This window comes from Acomys minous (assembly GCF_964271855.1).
Source record: "Acomys minous genome assembly, chromosome: 7".
NCBI lineage: Eukaryota > Metazoa > Chordata > Mammalia > Rodentia > Muridae > Acomys > Acomys minous.
In genome coordinates this window covers 124,796,566-124,822,892 of record NC_140488.1, presented here as the reverse complement: position 1 = coordinate 124,822,892, position 26,327 = coordinate 124,796,566, and the positions used below count along the sequence as shown (strand labels likewise).

Below are 26,327 nucleotides of genomic sequence, written 5' to 3'. Positions count from 1 at the left end.
AATGTGTAAAAAGTCACAAAGTAGAATCACCTACAATACAGGTCTGATCGGAAGGAAACCAGATAAAGGAGATGGTTTGCTTCAGTTTCAGCACAAGTCGTTTTCAAAACGGCTTTCAATGTTATAAACAGGGATCACTGAAGGTCATCTTGGAGGTGCAATGAAGAAAATTCAATCAGTAATTCTAAACTGAGGTTTCAGTACCTCTCAAGTATTCCTAGTGATTTTAAAGGAAACGCTGACATGTTAAAAGTTAAGACTGTTTTCTCAATTACAAATATGTCACTCTCAGCAACCCCATCATGGAGATTAGTTTGCTGCAATAGAATGTTACACCATAAAAAAAAGAATGTTACACCATACAGTCCCAGGGTGTTGTCTGATATCTCTGGAAAAATAGAAGGTAGATTTTAATAAATTCCTTGACTTTCTAACAGGAGAGCATCTGAAAGAAGTGTATTAGGACTAAGAAGTGATCTATGACGAACGAAATTTAACCTTTACCTTTGGAGGACATACCAACTACTTGCACTCTCTTACCTAGAAATAAAATGCACTTAAGAACACTGGGAGAAAAGGATTACTCATGGAGAACAACAGTCTGAAGTAACAGGAAAGGAAGAAGAAAACAGCCTGAAGCCATAGTAAATTAATACAGAGACCCAAGTTGCAGGAAGGAGCAAGGACCACTTAAAAACAACAATCCCAAACCAAAAAACACCCTCACATTTCCACAAGTATATCTGCCTTCCAAACTCCCTGATCTCAGCAGTGGTTTTCCTGTTGAAAGTGTATGTAGCAGAATTTTCGTCATAAAGGTGCTGTGCATGAGGCAGCGGAAACCTCTTTCCAACTTTGGAAGGTTACCATTGTATTGTTCAGAATCCAAAGAAGCTTCTATGCAATCACATTGAAACAATAAGAAACAAGCATTTCATATTCTTAATAAGGAATGTATATAATCCTTACCAATGTGACAGGATTAAGAATCAGCTCCTCATTTATCCTAAGGAAATATCAGAGATGTGCATAAAGACTTATGTACAGTGATATTCATTATACTTTAAAATAGAAAACAATCTAAATGAGCAACAGGGGACTGGTTAAATAAATCACAATACATCTATTCATATGTAGGAACACTATGCAATGGTTAAAACCAGGGCCTAATGAAAATATGCTTGCAATATATTACACTTAAAAGGATATAAAACTGTATGGTCCCAATTCTGTACCCTCCCTCCCAACATGGGAGCATGTAACTAGCAAACACAGAACCTTATCAGCAGTTACCTGGGCCATAGGATTTTCTTCTTAGTAATGTCTTTTCAAAATTACATGCATTTATTATGTATTTTTAAAGAGAAAAAACAATAAATGTAATTAGAAAGATAGGTTATTTTCTAGTTACAGTGCTGTTATGCCTGCATTATTAGCTATCTTGCTACCAAAAAAAATCTCGCTAGTAACCATGACTGTTCTATTTTCTAGACTTTGATTGTATCTACACTTTTAAGTTTATGAGGGCCCTTTAAGTTTTTATTTAGTTGTTTTTCCCCCTTGGTTCTGTTGTTGTGGCCTCAGAAAATAATGTTTAGGCCTAGATCCACCTCATGTTTTTGGAAGTGTACCCCTAAGGGAAATTCTGTTTATGAAACAAGTTATGTTGGGAATAAAGAAATGAAAACACAGTAGCCAAACTTAAATTTGTATTGTGAATAGCAAGGATCAAAACACACACTGCAGAAAACAAAATCCATGCCACAAAGGACAAACTTGAATAAATGGAAAAAAAAAGAAAGAAAGAAAAGATTGTAAAACTATGGAAGACAGACAGAAATCTATGAATAACAAATGTTCCTAAGAAAAAACAGAGCAGATTAATCAATCAAAAGTATAAGAAAACTTTCCAGTTCTGAAAAAAATACCTGAGACTGCAGACTGAGAAGGTTCAACAGAGATCATCAACACCAAGACATGTCCTGGCAAATGTTTTTAAATTTCAAGGATAAAGATATAATCCTATAAGCATACAAGCAGAAAAATAGGTTATTTCAAAGGTACTAAAATCAAATTGACCTCAGATTTCTCCTCACAATAAAATGCCAGAAGACGATGAAGTAATGACCACAAAGAGCTAAAAGGAAACAGTTAAGAGCTAAGGATTTCATACCTCACCCTAGTTTGTCAAGTTCAAAGGTGGTAGAAAATTTTTACATCTGCAAAGTGTTTTACAATGTCAGCATCTTGGTAGCATCTTTTAACATAAACTGTTCAAAGGCATACTCTAGAAGACCGTCAGGAGAATAAAGAGTTCAAGAATATGAGAAGAAGTAAGGTCTACAGGCACTAAGCTAATATCCAGGAACAATTGACTAATCCCACTAAAGGAGAATTTGGAAAATATGAATATATAATTGCTATAAGTATATAAACAATGTGAAAGAAAAGTATAGTTAAGATTTGTAACCTTGGACTAAGTTAATATGAAATCAAAAGAAATAGCAGGAAAAAAATTTAATTCTCCTACTTCCTAAAATAATATTTAACAACCATTGTGTTTAGTTTGTATATAATAAGTTTTGGAATACTTTGAAAAAACCATACAATAATAAAATAGGTATTGATTACTGTCAAAACCACTAAAGAAGGTGCTATGTGGCAGATATACTTGATAGACCTTAACACAAACCTAGAATAATAAGTAAAATTACCACTATTTCTGTTGAGGAAACCAAGTTTGGCAAATTAACTAGTGAATGGCAGAATAAGGACTCAAACCGAGGTCTTTTTCAGCCCAGTCAACTTTTCTTCTATCTTTCACAATTTTCTCAAACAATATACTCCATAGGGAAGAAAAATTCTCAAAGAAATAATACAAAATAACAACTGTTTTAAAGGTGATGTAAAAATTTTCAAGTGTCTAATTAAAACAAATTGACTAAGAATTTAATGATATTAGGGTTGTTTGTTTGAACTGCTACAGACAGAATCCAGGAACTCACACAAGCTAGGTAAATATTCTACTACAAGGCTATATCTGTAGTCTTCTTAATACTTTTTATTTGGAGACAGGGACTCACTAAGTTGTCAAACCTGAAGTTGAACCCATTCTACAGCTTAACCAAGCTTTGTACCTCTTCCTGTCTCGGTTTCCCAAGTGGCCTGGCTTAAAGGTTTGAACCATTAACCCAAGCCCCAGAATTATTTTCATGTGTGATAATGATATGGCACTGTTTTAAGTCTTCCTTTTTTAAGAAATATGATGCAAATATTTACATTGGAGTTGATGTATCTAGGAGTAGCTTCAAAATAATTCACCAGAGATGGGGTGAAGAAGTGTGTAGGGAGTTTGTGGGAAAGAACCAGTAGAAATAAAACAGTGGGTCATAAATTGTTTATTTTTAAGGCTGTATTCTTAGAAAAATAACGCTTGACTGTGCTACTTACACTGTTCTGTGTGTGAAATGCTTCACACGGAAAACTGTAAATAGGCTTACATTTTTTTAAGAAGGAAAAAAATCCATTATTTACTGTCAAAGAAACGAGGTGGGTATAGAAAACTGTATAGAAAAAGAATGCATGCAACTAACTTTTTGCAGTTCTGAGAATTGAACCTAGGCTTTCATACATGCTAGGCAAGTGTTCTAATATTGAACTATATAATCTCAAAATACTTTGTACAATTAATATATACATTTTAATAAAAATGGAAGCAGGTATTTGTAACAGTAATATTAAACATAAATTCTAAGACAAAGAACCTTTAAGGAGATTATAAAGGTCATTTGGTCTAAAGATACCGTTACTGAATGCATAGTAGTAATATTTGCTATCATTTACTGAGCTCTTGTCCACTGGGCAGATACTAATTCTTATTATCTCTGATGCTTCTAACAATTTTGAGAGACAGTATCATCAATTTACAAATAAAAAAATAAGCCAAGATGGATTTGTCAGTATTTTGAACTAGTCTCAGCAAAATGCCTGGCACATAGTACATGCTCAATAAATACTTGGTTAACACATGAGAAAGTCCAATATCTTGTCCAAGGATAAAAATAGGGCCCACATTTAGACTCAAATCTAAATCTAACCCTTCTGTTTCTTTAATCACAAAAATATTTAAATAATGCTCCATTATAGCAAGAGTACAGATGTATAATTCCTCTGTGTATGTTGCTTTACTTTTCAGGTCTTATATAATTAGCATGTGTCACTTTTTAAACAGAAAAACAATCAAATAGTAAATGCATGAAAGTACTGAACATTTCAGTGGATTAAACAAACCACAATACAAAAGCAGATGTATTAGAACTATAACATGAAATAAATGGAAGCAAGGGAGTTATGAAAACTTTTAACATATGAGCATCAACTAAAATAAAAATAGAATAAGGACAATCTTTTGTTGTAATTTATACTAGGATAGGTAAATACCACATTTTAGAGTAAAATAGAATGTAAAAAGATTAAGGACTCTGAAATATCTGAAAAGTTATTAAAAGTGACTATATTAATAAAGATGTAAGATAAATCTAAAATTTTCATTATTTGTAATTATATATATAGATAGATATAGATATGTGTGTGTGTGTGTGTGTGTGTGTGTGTGTGTGTGTGTGTATGTATGTATGTATATGAACTGGAGTTACAGATGATTGTAAGCACTCTAACAATCGCTGATGAGAGCTGAACTTGGGTCCTCTGAGTCATATCTAGCCTCTAAAATTATTTTTTAAATGCATTTATTTTGTATATTTGTGTGCACATGCTCCCATACATACATGCCACAGCGCATGCATGGAGATCAATGGACAAACCATTGATGTTCAATTTCTCTTTCCAGGGATCAGTTGGGTTGTTAGGTTTGGTGACAAGCACTGTTACCCAGTGAGCCATCTCAAGGGCCCTAAATCTAAAACCACTAAAAGCAGAAATCATATATTTTCCATGGTTATGAAAAATTAAACTAGAAAAAACTATAGCAATCACTCAGATATTAATGTTCTTCTAAATAACCATTGGGTTAAGGAAATAAATAGTAGAAACTATCACTTATTCACTGCCTATCTCTTAAAAATTTTAGTGCTAGCTGTATTACATGTTACGTTACATGTCCTATAATTTATTTGCAATTGTTAATAAACCACCATGTATGATGTTATGTATAGTAGAGATGAAGAAACGGTGAGGGTAATTTGTTTAAAATCACAGCTACATTTTGTAAATAAAGTAACTGAACCAATGTCAAAAGGCAAAGGGCCTGGTAAACACACTTAAGCAGAAATGCAGTTGTTATGTAATTGTTTGAATTGACATCCAGATGTGCTTATTTATCTCTTTGCATAATTTCATAATAAAATGGAGAAAACTAGATTCCTTTAATACAACATATTCTGAAAATAATCACTTTGTAAACATAAAGGCATGATTTATTTTTCTAACATTTTACTGTTGAATATATTTCAACTCATATTATCTCCTAAGAAGTGTTTCTATAATCTCTTCCCAGTAGGGTCATAAAAAAATAGAAAAATAACACACAGCTACATAAAGGAAGTAAACATGATTTTCGGTCAAATGTATTGCTAAAAATGAGTGTGATCTTAGAAAAGTCACTTGAGGGCATATTTATCTACAGTCCTCAGAGTTCTATGGAACTTTGGCCAGTTTAGATGTGAGAGTCTGCCATAGACTATGGGGAAGTCCCTAAGGATGAGGGCTCCCTCAGCTTGAAAATGTTATAATCCTTTGATTTTAAAAACTAAGTCAGAGGTCTCTGGAGCAAGCATAATGATTTATTTAAGCGGTTTCCAGGGGCTCAAGAAACCTTCCTATCCAAATGAGAAATACCATTACACTTGCAAAAGTAATCTGTTTTCCTGCATGGGTTTTAGGTAAGATGTTTAAGGCCAGAGCTCTTCCTTAGTATTTGATATTTCCAGTCGTTTTTTTTTTTTTTAAGTTGACAGGTGCTGCATTTGTACCTGCTATAGTCAGCTGGGTATACTTGAAAAGCCTTTCTGGATTCTCTGCTTTGTCTGACAGATCAATGTGTTTATTCCTTTGCCAATACAATAATCTTTTGATTTCTGAAAGAATATAGTAAATCTTAAAAATCATGTGATTATGGGGTTATTTTTGAGACAGGTTCTCACTATGTAGAAGCTGGCCTTGAACTCAGAGACCCACTTGTCTCTGGCTCTCCAGCACTGAGATTAAAGGTGTCTGTCAACATGCCCAGGCACTCCACTTTATTTAAATACTGTAGTTCTTTTAACTTTCCCACTGAAATCTGAGATAAACGTGTGCTGAGGTTTTTTAGTTGAATTGGGGGAACTTACTACCTCTAATACATTCAGTCTTCCAATCTGTGAACCTATCTAGTCTCCATTTATTTTGACATAATTAGGAAATTTTAATTTTCAGCACATAAATACTACATATAATTGATACTATAATTTGCAGTTCCTACACGTTATGTAAATATATATACACACATATTATGTATATATGTATATTATTCTTGTATGCTAACATTGTATTTTCTTCTTTTTTTTATGGGTTTTCGAGACAGGGTCTGTGTTAGCCTTGGCTGTCCTGGGCTTGCCTTGTAGACCAGGTTGGCTTTGAACTCACAGCAATTCATCTGCCTCTGCCTCCCAAGTGAGTGCTGGGATTAAAGGCATGCACCACCATGCCTGGCCTGACATTGTATTTTATAACCTTGAAGAAATCACTTAACTTTGGCAGATTTCCTGAGATTTTCACTGGAGAACAATGTGCCTGCAACTAGGAATAGTCTTATTTCTTCCTTTTGAAAGTGTGTGTGTGTGTGTGTGTGTGTACGCGCCTTGTGCCAACCATGGATAACATATGGAGTTCAGAGGACAATTCCTGCGGTTTTCTCCTGGCATTTGAGCTAAGGCTTCTTTTGTTGTTTCTGCTATGCTCTGTATGCTAGGCTAGCTGGCCCTGAGCTTCTGGGCAATTCTCCTGTGTTCACCTCCCACTGTGGCACATGAGTTGGGGAATTACAGATGTGTGGTGGTACATGGGTTTGGGGGCTCAAAGTCAGGCAGTGAGGCTTTCAGAGTAACTACTTTTACCTGCAGAGCTAACTTGCTGGCTCTTCCTCCTTCCTCTCAAGTTGATCTGCCTCTTGCCTCCTCTCCCTGTCTATTGTGCTATAAGACCTTGTAGACCATGCTGAACAATAGTTGTGAGAATGGACATCTCTATTGTATGCATGGATTTTCAAAACAAAACACTGATTTTGATTTAATTTTGTATTTAGTACATGTCAACTATGGGGTTTTCTCATTCTTTATCAAGCTGAATAACTTCCCTTCTGTTTGCCCAATTTTCATCCTAAATGTTTAATTTAGCATTTTGTATTTCTGCATCAATTTGTGATTTTTCTTTAATTTTTAAAATGTTTGGATTATCTTCAATTAAAACTTTTCAGACTTCTATTTCTGGAGTCAACCCCACCTAGTTATGCAGCATGAGGCTTTATTGCTGGGCTTGAGGCTAATATTTTGTTAAGGATTCTGTATGTATGTTTTTATGGCACACTGGTCTGGAATTTCTGTACTGCCTTTGAGTCTTGGTATCTAACAAGCCTCATATGAAATGTTCTCTTCCCCCTCTATTTCCTGGGAGAAACTGTAGAATCCATGTTGCTTCTTTCTTCTTGATGTTCCAAGTTTTCTTCTTTTACCATATTCTTCCTGTTTGAAGAAAGTTCTTTAACCAATTCTCTAAGAGTCTGAAAAAATTTCTTAGTTACCCTATACCTGGAACTACTCTGACTTTACCCACATTCCTAAAGAATATTTTCACTGGATTTAGAATTCTAGGGTAACAGTTCTTCAGAGTTCAAAAAATGCTTCACCTCCCTAGAGTCCAATGATGCGTCACCAGCATGTTAATCATTCTCTATAGGTGTGAGCGCTCTTCTCACCAGCTGCTTTAAAGACTCTTTAATTTTCCAAGTCGCTAGCGGGGCATGGTGGTACACGCTTATAATTGCAGCTCTAAGGGAGGCAGAGGCAGCCCAGCCTGGTCTGCGAAGTGCAGGACAGCTAGGGATACAGAGAAATCCTGTCTCAAAAATTTTATTTTCCACATTGCTTTTAAATTGCTGTAAACTATACACGAGATTTAACTTTCTGGATCATTTTAAGTGTATAGTTTAGCAGTGCTAAGTGAGTCACATTGCTGTGCAACCAATCTTGCAAATTTGAGATTCTAAGCCCACTAACCATAACTCCTTGTTTCTAAAGGACTGATTTGATGACTCAGGGAATGGATTATTTTGGGCTTGTTTGTGATCAATACAGACTCTGCAATCTGGAGGATTGTACCTTATGTCTGTTTGGAGAAATTTCAACCATTAAATTTCTTTAGGTGTCTCTTCTTCCTATGACTCTTATAACATGAATTATAAGTCTTTTTTAAATGCCCTGTTCATTCTCCCCCTGGTTAAATTTTTGTTGTTCACAATGGGTGGGTAATTTTTCTTTGAGGCAGGATCTTGCACTGTTACTTAGGCTGGCTAAGAACTCAAGCAATCCTTCTGCCTCAGCCTCTCAAATGCTGGGATTATGAGTGTATACTATCATACCAAGTTAGATGGGGGGTAATCTCTCTTGCTCTGCCTTCAATATTATGATTTTTCATCATCTCTACCCTTATTGATTTCACACTCAGTTTATTTCACTCAAACTTTTCAGTTTTAAAATTTTATTCAGCTCTCCTTTATATCTTCTATTTTTTCTGAAACAAAAATTTCATTTAACTGTTTGTATTTACTCACTTTAAAAAACTGCTGCTCTAAAATCCTGACCAGGTAATTCTAACATCTGAATCATCAGTATTACTATCTGCTGACTTTTCAAATTTATATCTTTTTCATGGTTCTTGGTGCATTTTTTAAACTGTATGGCAAGCATTTTAACTGGATCCTATTTAATGTACTTTGGTAGGCAGTCCCTTAGTATATATGTTCTCTGGACACTAACAAGACTACCCAAGAACAGTGGAACAATGTTATTGCAGATTTATTTGAGTATATACTTGGTTCCAGAGAGTGAGCTACCAACCTCTAAACACCTTGTTGCTTATGATCAGGGCTCTGGAAAAGCAAGGTTGACTCATATTTCTTTGTTCATCAACTAAAGACCCAAGGGCCTATATTTTCAAGGAGTTCCTCAAGATTTTAAAAAGAGAGGAGCAGAAGTAGTGATGGCTAATTAGCCTTACTATCTTCTAGACAGTGGGGCTGTCTGATAAGCCCCACTGACATTAATTAGTGTGTGTGTGGGGGGGGGGGAGGGTGAAAAACAGTTGAGAACTCTTGCCTCCAATATACTCTGCCTGACTGATGCTGGGGAGAAGGTACAAGCTTAGGGTTAAATAGCCCTGCCTCCCAGTACTTTAAGTCTTACTATTTGGGGTTTGTGGTGGAAGCTCAACTTACTGCAGACAGTACACTGAGAAGAGCACAACTTCCCTTTACAAGGGCAGGGTAGTAAGAAACCAGCTTTCCTAACATTCTGCAAAAGTCACCCAGCAGAGGGAACCAAAGCACTGCCCTTTTTTTTTTTCCTTCACGACAAGGAATGGGTAATTAGGACCTAATTTCCTTAGCCAACACTCTTGGGCTGGAGAGGCAGAACACTGCTACTTGTTTCTTGGAGCTGGAATAGGATACTCCTATCAGCATTTGGATAGATTAGAATGAGGACTGCCAAGAAGGTTTAGTCTTACTGAGTTACCGTTTCCCTGTTTGGCAAAAGAGAACTGAGTTTTCTTTGAGCGCGTGCGTGCGTGCGTGCGTGCGTGCGTGCGTGCGTGCGTGCGTGCGTGCGTGCGTGTGTGTGTGTCTGGTAGTACTTTAGCATCTTGTCTGTGATATACGGAAATCAGTAAGAAAACCCAGAGACCTCATGACTTGTACTACTTATAGGTTCCAAGGTCCTCAGGCAATCTGCCTTCTTTTTCCACTACTCCATTGTTCCTGGTCTTTATTTGTTGAGTTTCAGCTGGAAGATAAGTCCTGGGAGCTTATAGGGCTTCTCCATCTTGGTAGAACCAGGAGTTTCTTCCAAGTGATATTTGTATTGAAAATGACATTTGTTTTCTAGTTTTCACATCATTAAAACTGTACTATGGAAAGTTGTTACATTATAACAGATTATAATTTACCTCTAACTATCCAATTACATCTGTTTTTACTTCTGGACAATTTATTCTATTTTGGCTGTCTGTCCAAACAATTAGGTATTTTTAGACTATAATAATCCAGAGGAAACAATTCTACTTAATTCTTTATCACCTAGTACTATATTTCACACACACAAGAGGAAAAGAACATTTAACAACTAATTTACACATTCTTTTTTATTGATCCAAGGCATATTTTATTTTTAACTTGCCTAAAATATTTCTCTTTAAACAATGCCCTCTTTTACCAATACCACCATGCACTGTGGTAGTCATTCCTCTTTAATTATACCAATTGTTAGCAGGAACTTGAAGGGAAGAAGCTAAGGACAGAGTTCACTGAGATGGGAATCTTAAAAAGAATTCACTTAATATACTGACTTAACATTTAACTTCAGAGATCTTTTTTTAGATTTATTGTTCTGATTATCAACATAGTCCTACACTTTTGTTTTTGTTTGTTTGTTTGTTTGTTTTATGAGACAGGGTCTCTCTGTGTTAGCCTTGGCTGTCCTGGACTTGCTTTGTAGAACAGGCTGGCCTCGAACTCGTAGTGATCCGCCTGCCTCTGCCTCCCGAGTGCTGGGATTAAAGGCATGTGCCACCACATCCGGCTTCACTTTTGTTTAAAAAACAACTGAGTGTCCAAGACCAAGGAAACTATTCACTGCCTCTATCCTCAAGTACTGTTATTCTACAACCAATCTATGGCTCCATGTTGTGTTATTCAAGGAACTCTGTTTCTGCTCAGATAAAGTATAGTAGGTAAAGATGTATCCTAAAGCATATTCATAGGACCTAGGCCTATATGAACCCAACTGAAAAATCATTTTTAAAAGAAATTTTTTATTTATTACATCTAAAATGAAATTGAGAATACAGACATATAGGGCACTTTCCTCTTCTCTACAGAAATGCCCAAATAAAAAACAAGCACACAAATTAGGACCAAAAAAAAGAAACAAACAAACAACAACAACAAAACACAAATAGAACTATCCTTAATACCTTTAGTTACTTGGAAAATACAAATCAAAACAATGAGCTTCTTTACTAACTACAGTTTGGTAATTCCTCAAAAATGTTAAATGTAGATCATGTAAGTCCATAATTTTACTTCTAGATATGCTAGATAATTGAAAACATGTTCACACAAAATCTTTACTCAAAATGTCATATCATTGGGCTGGAGAGATGGCTCAGTGGTTAAGAGAGGTCCTGAGTTCAATTTCCAGCAACCACATGGTGGCTCACAACAATCTATAACGTGATCTGATACCCTCTTCTGGACTGCAGGTGTAACATGCAGGCAGAGCACTGTATACATAATAATAGTTTAAAAATTCATATCATTATTCATAATAATAAAAAAGTAAAAATTTGAAATGTCAAATTCCATCAGATGATGAGTATACAAAATGTGGTATACTTACACAATGTGGGGGAAAATGGAGCACTGACACATTCTACACAACATGGACGAGCCCTGAAAGCATCATGGTAAGTAAAGGCAAAATATATACAAAAGCCACATGTTGTAGGATTCCATAATATGAAATGTCCATAAATGTCTATAAGGATAGAAATTAGATCAATGGTTGCCAGTGAGTGTGGAAAAAATATGACAGTCAATGAGCATTTCTTTTTTCTTTCTTTTTCTTTTTCTTTCTTTCTTTCTTTTTTTTTTTTTTTTTTTGTTTGGTTGGTTTTGGTTTTGGAGCCAGGGTTTCTCTGTGTAGCCTTTGCTGTCCTAGACTTGCTTTGTAGACCAGGCTGGCCTTAAACTCACAGAGATCTGTCTGCCTCTGCCTCCCAGAGTGCGCCAGCACACCTGACCAAAGCATTTGTTTTTGGAGTAATGGCATGTTGTATAATCAGACAGAAAGTAATAATGGATGCATAATTTTGTGACTATAGTTAAGACAAAGTCACTGTCTGTGTTGGTTAATTTTTGTCAACTTAGATACAAACCAGAGTCATCTGGACAGAAGGGACCTCAATTGAGGAATTGTTTCTATCAGATTGGTCTGTGGGCATGACTGTGAGGGGTAAGCAATCCCAGGTTATATAAGCAAACAAGCTGAGCAAGCTATAAAGAGCAAGCCAGTAGAAAGTGTTCCTCTATGGTCTCTGCTTTATTTCTTGCCTGAGTTCCTGCCCCAACTTCCCTCAGTGACCAGGACTTCCTTCAATTATCAGGATATGTAAGCCAAATAAACCCTTTCTTCCCCAAGGTGGTTTTGGCTAATGTTTTATGACAACAGAAAGCAAACTACGGCACATATTTTATAAAGGTAAACCTTGTAGTCTATAGTTTCTATCTCAATTAAAAATTAAGGTCATTGCACTGTTTAAAAGTCTAATGAAAGAATCCACTGATTGCAAAACTTTGAAATATATTCTTATACTACAGCAATATAACTTTTAAAAATTGTTTTCCTTCTTTTATTTTATTTTGAGTTGAAGCAGATACTACTTGCTGGAACTTTGAAGGAAATATCTTATAGACTTCCCCTCCTGGAAGTAGAAATCAAAAATCAGCAGGCAATGATTCGTTTAAAAAACTGCAAACATGCTTCTATAAGGAGAGCTGCTAAGTCATGTTTAGATAGCCTCCTTCCCCACTTCAAATACAAGACACTTTGTTTCATTGGTAACATAGCTGTTTAGAAATCTCAAGGCATTTTCCCATTCTACTCTGGACAGCCTTAAAAAAGCTGTATTGCAAAGCAGTGTTAATTTTTACTGACTTTTCTAACTACATAAACATTGTCTCTATTAAGAACAACACTCCTAGTTCATGCCAGGATCATGTCCTCCATTGGCCTTCTCAGTTAGAGGCCTTCCCATACATGAGAAGGTGTCCATCTTTCTGGTTCATTAACCTTAGATTCTCACAGATACAGCCACTTACACAAACCACCTGCATACTTTCTGCACTGTAGATGATTTCATCTAGTTCTCAGTTCAAGCAGCCCAAGCCAGAGGAGATTCAATGCAATTTGCATTCTGTGAGACTTGGATTTGAACTGTTGCCCATTTAATAGCTGTGGAATCCCATGATCAGTTTACCTCCTCCCTGGCTTCAATTTGCCCAGTTTTTAAGATAAGAATAATCATATACCTCATTCCCATTTACTATATATTGAACACCTAATCAAATGTGCACTCAGTAAATTTGAGTGTCCACAGTCACTTATGAGAGAAAGAGTAGTGACCTTGACATACTCCACACTATTATACTATTTGATTACAGGTAGGGTTGTTCCAAAGTTGCTTCTTTACACTAAGGACTGGTTGAATTTTCCAAATTTACAAACTAAAGTCAAGGCAAGATGATTTTAGTATTCTGACAAAACAAACAAGGTTAAAGTTAACAGATAGAAGAAAAAAAAAAACAATTGAGTTTTTACATGGTGGCTCTTTTAAAATGTCTATTTAAGACAGCTTTGAAATGATCATTTTTAAATTAATGTATGTTGTGGATGGAAAAATGAATTTTAGTAAAATGGAACGTTCTGAACAGGTCTATTTGTGTTTAAGAAAGGGTCCAACTACATAGCCCTTGCTGTCCTGGAACTCAGAGATCTTTCTGCCTCTGCCTTCCTACTAAGGTGTGCACCACAACACCTGGCTAGGTCTCATTTTTCATAAAGTAGGGGTAAATTGTTCTTAGCTTCAAAATTCTATACTAAATTAAAATGTAAGAGTTGCAAGTTCCAAGACACTTAAGCCCATGTTTTAAGTGGCACAACAGAATGTACAGATTACAATATTTTAAGTCACCATGAGCATTTTTCACTCAATAATACAGAATATAATTATGTACTTTTCTGTCTTATTTTTATTCTTCTGCACTTCTGTCCACAAGCTCAGTCCACAAGAGGAAGCTTATCATTGCAACGTTTTGATAGCTAAATATTCACATTGCTTCAATAGGAAATGCCACCAGAAAAACTCCTGAAGAGCAGAATGGTGAATTGTGAGTATCACTTAAGGAGGCTTATAAAAATTCATCAGTATAGGAAACAGTTGATTGTGAAAAACATGTATCATATGTATTTTATTTAGAAAAATGTCTTAGCCAGTTCATTTCAGAATACAAATGAGTAGAATGGAAAACTGAACAGTGACCTAGAAGGAAAAGGGGTTCTATTTGCACAAATCCTATTATCTATGAAAGCACTTAGATACATAGTAGACAATAAATACAAGTGACTATGTAAATTAAAAATTCAGGGCTGAGATGTAGCTTAGTGATAGGGCTGTTTCCTAGCATATGTGAAGTCCTATGTTCCATGCCCAGAATAATTCTTCAGTCCCAGAAGACTATTATTTCAAGTGTGTAATAACCAGTCATTAACACTGTGTTTAACAGTGCTGAGCTACAAGTTTTGATTTTATAATATAATGTGTGTGTTTGTGTGTGCGTTTGTGTTCATGCTTGTGCAATTGGGGGGGAGGGCGTTGCAAGTGTACGTAGATGCCCACAGACGCCAGAAGAGGGCGACAGATCCCTTGGAGTTGGAGTTACAGGTGGTTGGTAAGTCCCTGGGTGCTAGACACTGAAATCCAGTCTTCTGGAAGAGCAACAGATCCTCTTAACTGAAGAGTGTAGTATGGATGGACCAAAGTACACATGTGGAAATCGGAGGGCAATCTCTGAAGGTCCTTCCTTTACCTTTAAGACTGGCTCTCTTGTTTTTCCCCTGCATAAGCCAGGCCATGTGGCCCTTAGTTTTTCAAGGGATTCGCCCTGCCTCTGCCTTCCATCTCCCAGTAGGAGTGATAGAATTACGAATGCTCATGCTACAAATCTGGCTTTTCATTGGGTTCTGCAAATTCAAACTCAGGTCTTCATGTTATATGGCAAGTGTTTGTATCCACTTAACCATCTCCCCAGATCTGTTTTTTTCCCTCCAGTTGAGATGTCTCACATAGCTCAGGCTGGTCTCAAACTTGATATGTGTACTTCAGGATGACCTTGACTCCTGCTCAGGCCTCCACCTTCCATGCACTAGCTTTACATGCAAGTACTACTATGCCCAGCTAACTTCTTCTAAAATGCAAAATCTTTGTTATTTTATAGTGTTAAAAATATTAAGTGTTAAAAGTGTTTTTTAAAAAGTCACCTCTTTCCTCAAATGTAAAGAAATAAATAGCATTTAAAGTGTGAGGATTTTACTGTAGGCTTTAATGATTTCTAGAACAAATATTTTCCCCCAACCACTGTATATAAGATGCAGTTTAATTTATTAGTGCCAAAGTGGTCTTTTGCTTCAGGCTGTCACTTGACACCTGCTTCTAACACATATCATAAGACTGAACTAAGTTTCCTGTAACAAGCTTTGGGAACCAAAGGATTAGAGCTAAGCCCACAGAAATCTAGATGACCAGGTCAGATTTAAAGATCATCCTATGTAAGACGATGATAGAAAATTTAACTTTTATGGCCAGCAAAACATAATTAACATACTTAACATCTAAAGCGGAAAAAATCTCTTTAACTTACTTTGGCAATACATTACTACTATAGGAGAGAATGAAGAAACTTAAAAGTGCTTTTGGATTGATATCTAAGTGTAAATAATATTTGGGAAACCAGCAAAATCTTCCAAAAACAAAACTGGACTCACAGTGTGGGAAACCTGACTCTCTGTGGGGAGAAAGGCTAGCTTTCTCCTTTACAGCTGCCTGGTCATTACTTCATTTATATTCTATTTTCTAGCTAAAATCTTTAAAGGAAGGTAATAAATAATTGAGCCATTTTCTTATGGTATACCAAAACAAGAATTACCATTTACTATTAGGTAATATGTCTAGTAAATACCCGACCCTCTAGATATGTCGACACCACCCTGTAGCTTATCTAAGACTCTAGATAACTGAATTATCTAAAGATGATGTCAAGTTGCAATACCAAAAAGGTGGATGCTCCTGGTCGCCATGGTAGGCAGAGCCTAACAAAAGGTTGAGAATGTTTTTACATTGTTTGGTGAATTTAAAACATGAAGTCAAAATATTCCCATGTTCAAAATGGCTCCATCTAAATATTATTAACCCTAGTTTTCTACCCTCTAGTAACCACAAGTTAGAAGCAGTTAATTGTTAAAAAGGAGAACGTGAGGTGGCAGGGAGATTGACAGAAGAATAAAATGGCAGAGGGTAAAAAAATGAAACAAAACAATTTTAATAAAATGTTGGACATGGTGGTGCGCACCTATAATCTAAACACTTGGGAAGCTGAGGCTAGAGGATCAGCAGTTCTAGGCCAGCCTAGCCACACAGCATATTTGAGGCCAGCTTGGACTACATTGAGGCCTTATCTGAAAAACAGAAAGAAAAAAAAAACTTAAAAACTATGAATACCTGAAAAAAAGTTAGAGGAAGTTAATGTGGGGGGTCATATAGTAGAGGCTTGATATTAAAGAACTATATAACTAATGATTACCAAATATTGAAAATAAATTTTTTAAATTATATTGTTTTTAACATTTATTTCTTTCCTGGCAGAGGGGGCACAAGCATGTCATGGTGCACATTTGCCATGGTGTACATGTGTGGAGATCAGAGGACACCTTATATGAGTTGGTTGTTTCTTTCTTCTATATGCATCCTAGGATGTACTTGAGGCTTGGCGAGTAAGCGTTTATACCCACTGACACATCTTGTTGGCCTTAAGTTGTATTAAAAGTTTAGTTCACTACTGAGTTGGAAATTTATTGTACAACAAAATGAAAATTTTCTTGACAAAGCCAAAAGCTTCAGAATAGTCAATTAAAAATAGGAGTTCTTTTCCAGGCAATAATGAATCAAGTTACAAGCTATTGAACTTTCTAAAACTGTTCCATAAAACACCTGTGTTGTTTGAGATTCCAGTAGGTAGTTCATGAAAACAGGGTTCTGACATCAAGTCTCAAATACTGTTTTTCTTGTTTTATAAAGACAGGATTTCATTACGTACCCCTGGCTCATGTACTGTTTCACAGTTTCACTGTGTATATCATCTTAAAAGTTCTCAAAAATTATGCAGTAAAGATACTCTACATTTTTTAACTTATTGATGCAATGTGCTCTTTGGGGGGGTTGGTTGCTGGGGGTATCCCCCTCCCCCCTCTCTCACATACACACCTTCATTAATAACAACTCCAGAGCATCTGGAGATTTTAAAAACAGGGTCTCTAGAGTCTTCTCTGGAAATACTCTATAGTATTTAAAGTTTGATAATACCAATACCACACAACAGACAAAATCCAAAGGGTTACATTTCTAGACAGGAAATCCTATTGATTCATGGCCTATTTAATAACCAAAATAAATGTACTTATAATAATGGGAAGGAAAGTGTGCTATATTAATTTCCCTAAATGTAAAATGAACAAGAACTGATTAACCCTAGATTATGAAAAGATGTGTATACCTTGTTTTGTTACATGTTGGGAAATTAAAATTGTATCTATTAATGCTATATATTAGCTTGAACCATTTCTGTACAGGCTATCCTGTATTTCACTGATAAGACACCATCATTTGTAAGGCCTACTATCATTATATTTATCTTTAAGGAAAAAATTGCATGTTACTTTATGACAAACCTTCTGATTTGAAAGTTTTAAGATGTGAACACAATTTTTTGTCCTCCTTTTCCTTATAAGTCCTTATGATGCTCTTTATTGGTTTTTATTCTTTAAAGATAGTATTTAAAAAGAACAATACAAAAAGGACAAGATTGAAGAGATTTTGGTTTATCTTACCCTTGTATTCAGATATTACAATGATTGTTTTAAAGAATCAACTAAATAATTTTACCTGTTTTACTTAAATCTAGAAAAAATATCCAAGACAGTTCTTAATGAGTAATTTATATTTAATAAATACAAGTCATAGATTATACAATTATTTTGCATCCATTATCACTTCATTTAATCCTTTTTAATTACAACTCTGAAGTCAGTATTTTTATACTTAGTTGAAGATACAAGGATAGACAGAGTTAATAACCTTGATATGGTTAAAATGTTAAGAGACAAGGCCAACAGTTAAAATATTGGTCTTAATGGCTCCAAAGTTTTTTTTAAACCACTTTAGCATGAAACAAATAATCTGACAAAGCTACTTCTAAGTTTCAAGGTGACAAAGCTGAACTTCCTAATAAATAGTAACTAGTGAATTCACTTAAATAGATCAAATACACTAAATGATCATTACATGGTAAATGAGCATTATTTCTGAACTTGTTCTATAATACGTGCAAGGTATATTTATTGAATGTACTTATTTTGTTGAATCTTGATGTTTTACTTAGCAAGTAAGATTTATTGTTTTTATTTTTCCTTTGTGTTTACGCTTTTTGTTATTAAACTGATAAATTAGACTATCTGAGCAGCTGATGTTTATTCCAGATTCATGGTACAAGCCACTGCATTAAATCTAATCATTCATTTTTCCTATGAATTCAGAGAATGAGATTTAAATACACACAACCATATTTTAATGCTTAAAACATATTTTTCACTAAAATATACTAGCAATTGAACACTATTATATTTAAGCATTATTAGAGACACAATTATATGTTAGTGTCCTTCATTACAATCTGAACCGTTATATTTATGCGTAATTTGAGAAACAATCTGTAATGAGTGATTAGGCCCCTCTGACTTCACTCATCATTTATAGCCTGGCATTACACATGTCCTTGAACATGGAAGGGTAGAGCAAATCTTGCTACTGTGACAATGGTATGTTTTTGTTTTTTAGTAGATGATAATTAAAGGAAAATTTTAAGAACAATTCTGCAATTTAGACTTCAGGATATTTGGATATACTTCTGTTTATTTAATAACTTACCAAGTCAAGTCCATGGTTCAGGAGTGCAAATCTAAATTATGTCATCTTCCTTATATAAAATTAGGATATATTTATTGTGATTTCCATAAAAGGCGAAATGTGCCTATACTTGCTTTTTTGAATAAGTATTTTTTATCTCTTTATCTTAAAGTTCAAAGCAATATGGTGAGTTTCACATTTTAGATACAATTTACTAATACAGGATGTGACTGCCAAAATAAAGGAGGTTTCTAGATTTTCAAAAATTGCTGTCCTGTATCAGAATCACTGAAAACAATGAAGTATTCAGTAATGTGTCACAGTTACTTGACAGTTGGCATGAAGCAATACCTGTCCCCACCTTAGATCTTCACTTAGGTGAAAACAAAAAACCAAAAAACCAAAAACAAAACCAAAAAACTGAAAAGTGGTAAAAATGAAACAGAAAAGGAAAAAAAATTAATAAAACCCTTGTTCAAAATCAATCATCAGAGATAAATAAAACATTTTCCCAAAAGACAAACTTTAAGAAACCTATATAATACATGTTAGAAATACTGTAGAAATTCTATGCTATATTATACTAAGAAGTATTGTATAATTTTTTTTGAGGTTAAAAATGGTTGCATGTTCACTAAAGATGATCTACAATGCAAAGTTCTTATTTTTTGTTATCAAATATAGTATTCTTCAATGCCTGTTAGGTACTTATTGTTTAAAGGAAGTCAAGGAGGCTATTTTTATGCAACACATTGTATAATAAAATATTGTTTATATTACATATATTACATTGTGACTATTTTTAAAAACCAAAAATAACCTTCATTTTCTTACTTTGTACACTGCTTTTCTTTAGATTAGCATTTATCCCAATTCCACTTCAACTAAAGAAAACCATAGTTAGGCTTGCTCTCTAATGATATTTGTTCCTGACAGCAGAGGCAATAGATTTGTAGAAAAAGACACAGTTCCTTGATATCTACCCCTAAACAGTTAAAAAAAAAAGTACTTGCATTTTTAAGTAATCCATTAAGGATTTCTGAATTCATCTAATTATTTAAGTGATTCTGATTTTTTTTTATCCTCTAATAACCCTGACTTTGTTCACATAGTATTTCATTATCCTAAATTTGCCTTAAATATTTGGCCTAGTTCTAGTCTATCATGCTCTGACCTACGCTTGAGTTCAACCACAAGGATTTTTTGTTTTGTTTTGAACACCATGACACTGTGTGAGGTCTTAAAGCAGGAAGACTAGTATGAAGAAATAAGAAACTGCCTGTTCGCTGTTTGCTGCATGTATTGTCCATGGTTGGTGCAGTAGTTTGAGCAGTAAACATCCAACTCCTACTCAGATCTAGTCCTACTCAGATCTGGCCAATGGACAGGACATTCTCCACACTTGAGTGGAGAGCAGGAACTGACTCCGACACGAACCCTGGTGCCCCATATTTGACCACTTCCCCTTGGTGGTGAGGCCTGGTGGCACTCAGCGGAAGGATAGCAGGCTACCAAGATGAGACTTGATAGCCTATGACCATATAGTGGGGGAGGAGGTCCCCCTTGGTCACTGACATGGGGGAGGGGAATAGGGTGAAAGCGGGAGGGAGGAAAGGGTGGATACAAGGGATGGGGTAACAATTGAGATGTAATCTGAATAAATTAATTAAATAAAAAAGAAACTGTCTATGTTGTTAGAGGCACTCAGGTCTTCTAAAATTGCTCATAGTTCAAGGAGGAATTAAAATGGTAAGAACAGAGGTAAGAGTCATAAGCACCCTATTCCCAACCTTCACATTCATTTAGCAGATATTTATTGATATATATATATATATATATATATATATATATATATATATATATATATATATGTATGTATGTGCCAGGCATTGTGTTAACTGCTGAGGATTCAGAGAAATAAGAGTCTGCTTTCAAGAGCTCAATCTAACTAGTAATGAGACCATGAATGCAATCCTATATAGACCAACCTTAAAATCTTTTAGCATGGAAAGAAATTTTCTGATGCATTTGCTCAAGTAAATATTTCTTAAGAAACCCTGATGTTTCTCTGGTAAAACACAATTATTCCCTGATGTGAATCTACGGGGGAGGAGATGGCATAATAATGGTATCAATATTAGACCTCTTTATGAAAACTCTCAACTCTTTTCTCACTGGTTTCAGTATCTGAAAATCCGTAGCAGAAGTAATTTACTTCAAATAGCTTAACAACCAAAGGAAACAGACCATCTAAAGGCAATTTGTTGACGTCTACTTTTAATAGATCTAGGCAACCTCTGGCTCTGACATACCTTATGACTGAATAGTAAAAAAAAAAAAATTAGAAATTACAATATGTGGAATCTTATCCATCAGGCTTTGAAAAATGCCACACTGACACACACACAGTATATTAAGGCTTTGCCAAGTCAGATCTTATATTTAATTGTAAGGCATACATAATTTCTAACTATTAGAACAGATGATTTGAAGCACCTATTCTAACATAAACCAAAGCACACAAATTATATCTACTTGGCTTCAAATCATGGCTCTGCCACTGACTAATTTATAATCTTAACTACTGAGTTTAGTTTCCTAATCTGTAACAATCCTCCCTGCTGGGTTATAGGGAGGATAAAATGAAATAGCATGTAGATCAGTATTTTTGCATATAGAAATGATAAATAAGTAGGCTTGTACTTTATCTAAATGCATACTACATAGGAAAAAAGATAACATAAAAATGTAAATGATTTCTACCTGCACTGTCAGTATGCCAACGAAAAATGTGGATTAACAGTTTGACAACCAAAGGAAACAATTTAAAGGCAATTTGTTGAGGTATGGCTTTAATAAATAATTTTTAGTATATTACTGGATTCATTTTGAATCACAATTGTTATTGTATGTATTAAAAAAAAAAACAGACTCATAGCCAGGCATGGAGGCACATGCCTTTAATCACAGTTCTTGGTAGGCAGAAGCAGATGGATCTCCCTGAGACCAAGGCCAGCCTGCTCTACATAATGTGTTCCAGGACAGCCTTGGTTTTCTCTCTCACACACACAAAAAAAAAAAGAAAAAGAAAAAGAAAGAAAAGAAAAGAGAAAGGAAAAAAAATCACCTAAAGGGGGGAAAAACCCCTAAAATAAAATGCAGACTCTAAGCAAATTTAATTTCTTCGACAGGTGTAGTACCTTGGGAACAATTTTAACCACCTTTATAGATGTATTTTTAAATGCAATATTTTTCTTTAGGAAAAACAAATGAAGAGGCTTTCCTTGCCATCCATTCAAATGATGGTTAAAATTCTAAATTTAACTTTGTTATTAAAGATTTATAGTATCATGTTGTCTCTCAAATTCAAATAAAATTCGTGTATTCTATCATTTTAAAAACACGATTTCCTTTTTCACACCAGCCTTTCCTAAAAAAAACATGGCAACATATATGTATGTCTTTGCTATTTTAGAACAGCAGTTAAATATTAAAGGTAGTATCCAGTAGCAAAATAATAAACACGGACTCATAAGCTTTATTTCAACTCTTCCTGAATTTAAAAAGAACAAGTAAATATTTTTGTATAGCAGTGGAGATGACTGAGGAGAAAAATCTGAAAAACAATTTGAATGGATTCACCGCCCCCTCCCTCCGTCCGGGAGAAAGTCAGTGCCGGGCATCTCACACCAAACTGAGCCTGAGTTTTACTGACGTAACCAGTAACCCTACCCACCTCTCACACTGCGGAGGCCGACAGGGGCAGCTGCCGCCAAGTACACCACTCATCAGAGCCTGCCCCATTCCACCCCCGCGTTTCAGTCATGCTTTCCAGAAATGGGGTCACTCGCTCAGTAACTATTACACACACCCAGCCTATCACCCTGTAATCCCCTAAAGTCCGCTGCGAGGATAGAAGGCAGCGAAAAGTCAAGAAAGAAGAATCACAGTCGCGCCACCATCAGGAACTGATTTTCCACTCCGGAGAGGAGCGCAGATACCCTGGAATGGATCTTGTCTGCATTATTTTCTCAGATCTCGAGTTGATTGTGGGACAAGGGAGGCTGCGAAAAGCTCAGTGCTGGGATGTGTCCGCGGAAATTTTGTTTTGCCTCATTTGGGTATACTGTTTGGGTTTGGGGTGGGTATCGCAGTGATGGTCACCAGATCCCAGGCGAGGAAAATCAGATAGCCCTTTACGACAGCTGATCTCCTTGAATTTCACCCGCTCACCTCCACGGACAGGAAACAAAGTTAAACTCGGGGTCTTCTAACTCAGTGACCTCAAAAACAAGGGCTTGGGGACCGGAGGCGTCCCGGTTTTCATTTGCGGCAGCAGAGAGCGCTGCGGCAGATGGGGAAGGGGAGGGTGTCGCTCAGTCCGGTACCCCTTACTCAAAACCCTCCAGGCTCGCCACCCTGCCCTGCATGCACCCAGCTCCCTGCAGGAAGCCCCTCCCTTGGCCAGATTCAAGTCTTGGCTCCAGGGAGAACCGAACCCATTAGCCCAGAGTCGCTAAGATTCCAGAGAAACCCCTAGAGCCGGCAGGGCCAAACTTCCCAACTCCCCGCTGGCTCCCGCTTTGCCTCCTGCTTCCCCCACGCGAAGTTGATTTAAACGGGCTTCTTGCAAAGCCTCAGCGCCCACTCCAAACCCCACGCGCCACCACACTGGCAGCCCCCCCCAAAAAAAAGCAGACAGAGGTGAGGGTGAGGGAGGGAAGAATAGACAGATTGGCAAACCCCAATGACCCAAAGCAGAATCCCGCACTGGGATGTGAGCCTGAGCCGGGGAAGCTGGTCGAAGGGGCAGCTCTGAGGAAGGGAGCTAGTGCCAGCCAGCGGGGGCGTGGAGAAGGGGCGCGCCTGCCCCGCCGCCCGGCTGCACTCACCTCAGCACTGTCGGAAGGGCTCTCCACAGCCATCTTCTGCCACGGGTCCGCCAGCTGCGCCAGCGGCATCTTCCCCCCTCCCCGGCCCGCCGCCTTCACCGCCTCCTCCCTCCCCACCCGCCCCACGGCCGGCCCGGCTCCTTCGCCGCCGCTCGAGCCCAAGGCAGAGTCGAGAAGCGGTGGCAGAACAGCAGCGGCTCCCGAGAGTGAGCTCGACGCCGACACTGACCGCCCGAATGCCCAGCGCTTGGCCACAGCCGCCCGCACTCGGAGCGAGAGCCTCGCGCCTCTGCCAGGCACCAGGGCTCACCCCTTTCTTCCTCGCCTCCTTCCGCCGCCCGAACTACGGCTCCGCCCCCCACCTCCCCTCCCCGCCGGTTCCCGCGCCCGCTCCCAGCAGAACAGCGACCGCTGTGCGCTCCCCCCCCCACTTCCGCTCACAACATGGCGTCTAAGCGATACCTGTCTCTCATAGCGAGGCTGGGCTGCCGCCACCACCACCGCGCGCATCCAGAGGCGGGGCTAGTGCAGGACACGCCCTCGGGCCGCTACGCTCTGCTCCGCCCCCTTCCCACCCCCACCCCTCCCCCCTTCCTCCTCCTCCTCCTCCTCCTCCTCCTCCTCTTTCTCCTCCTCCTCCTCCTCCTCCTCGTCCTCCTCCTCCCTAGCCTCAGCTTCAGGGCCTCGCCTACTTTCAGGAAGGGCGAGCCCAAGAGATTTTGGGGGCGTTGGCGGGAGATGGGAGGCGGGGAGAAATGGGCTTTGCAGGAAGGCTAGAAGCTGGGTGCCTTTAACTGCCACGAGTCCAAGCAGGTTGGAGGCTCCTTGAAAATGGAGAAGCTAGGCAAGGAGCTGGGGGCGCAGTCTGGTGCCAGCAGCCCTGGGCGGAGGCGGGAGACGTCTTTTTGGCCTTTCTCCTCCAAGGGTGTGCGTGGGCGCACCTAGACTGGGCACATCTCCTGGCCCTCTTCAGGGTCACATGCTGGGTATTCACCTGACCCCTTTCCTCCCGCTTGGACGGGACTCTGAGAGGTTTCCTTTCTGGGAGCCAACCGCGTGAAGGTTTGGCTACTAGTTACATTCAAAGCTCTTCAAGTTGATTCTCGTGGTGTTAAAATTTTTAGCATTTGGGAATTTTTACGTCCCACTCTAGCCCCCGCCCCAATAACCCTTCCCAAGTGCGTAGAGCCCTCGAGTTTCAGCCCAGACTGGGACAACACGCCCTTGCCACCTAAATCTTTAAAGAAGAGAAAACAGAGGTTCCTTAAGGTTGCCCTTCTTGGCAGAGATTAAGGAGTTAGTAAAAATATCTTATAGGCAGGAGCGCGGGGTTCCTGCTCCTCCGTTGACTTTAAATAAAAGATTAGATTTTTTTTTTTTTAAATCAAGCTAGCCGTAGGCGGAGGAGAAAGGGAGGGGGAGGTTGTGACTCCTCCTCCTGCCCAAGAAGAGGAAGCCATGAGTTAAGGGAACCCAAACCTCAGTTGGCAAGGAAGCCACAGGATTCTAAGAGTTTGAGAATTAAGGCCTGGGCTCTTGGAGTGGGTCAGGAAGGTTCAATCCTGGGCTCGTCGAGCCTGCTGTGTAGGTGCGCAGTGTGTGCGTGGACAGAAATATGTAAAAGTCCCTGGGTTGAGTGGAAAGTTACTGCAGCCCCTGGCTAATCGACCTCCATCGGAAAGAAAAAAACCACACACACACACACACACACACACACACACACACACACACACACACACACACACACACACACACACACACACACACGGGAAAAAAAACCACACACACACGCACAGAAATCTCTGGACAGCTTGTCCCTGGGGCCTGGAAGGAGGCACCCCAAGCCTCCCACGCTTGGCTACTACAGCGCGTCCCCCCGCTGCGCTCCCTGTGCTCGCCTTTTAACAGTTTCCTTTAATCATCCTGGGGATCCAGACACCTGGAGAGTTCTCGCCTCCCTCCCTTCCGCAGGTGTGAGAATGACCTTGAGACCCATGCCCAGCTGCCCAGGTCCTTGCGGGCTTTTACAGGGTTTCTTGCCTGGCCCGACAGAGACAGGTGTTGGGTATTTTTGCTGCCATCTGCAGCGTGCCCCTCCAGGCCTGGGAGCCTCATCTAATGAAAGCTCCAACTGTTTAGGCAGCCGGAAATTCTTGCTGAGAGCCCTCTTCCCTCAGCCTTGGGCTCAGGGACAGCTCCCTTTGAACAACTAAGCAGGCTCCAGAGTAATTTAGAGAGAGGCACTTGGAGCCATTTTTCACCATTATTTGATTCGGGTGCTATAAGTACAACCTGGGCCCTAACTCAGGTTAGTTGGCAGCACCTTCTTGTAAAAACATTCTCACAGAAGTGTGAAGATACGGAATTATGTAT

General features: G+C 38.1%; 1 protein-coding gene across 5 annotated transcripts in view; it reads right to left on the bottom strand.

The window, feature by feature from the left end:
* The window catches only part of RPS6KA3 (ribosomal protein S6 kinase A3), a 111,066-nt gene extending 86,628 nt beyond the window's left edge, over positions 1-24,438 (bottom strand). Inside the window, exons 1-2 of one of the 5 annotated variants that reach the window (XM_084791158.1) lie at positions 23,955-24,035; positions 970-1,006 (exon numbers count right to left, since the gene is read on the bottom strand). Coding sequence is in view for 1 of the 5 variants with exons in the window: in XM_084791155.1 (XP_084647281.1) it covers positions 23,955-24,023 (69 nt within the window). In the remaining 4 variants the exon portion in view is untranslated. Of the gene's footprint in view, positions 1-969; positions 1,007-1,928; positions 2,029-23,954; positions 24,317-24,416 lie in introns of those variants that run through there. The other 4 variants (XM_084791157.1, XM_084791156.1, XM_084791155.1 and 1 more) reach the window with 4 other exon arrangements.
* Between the last annotated feature and the right edge of the window lie 1,889 nt (positions 24,439-26,327).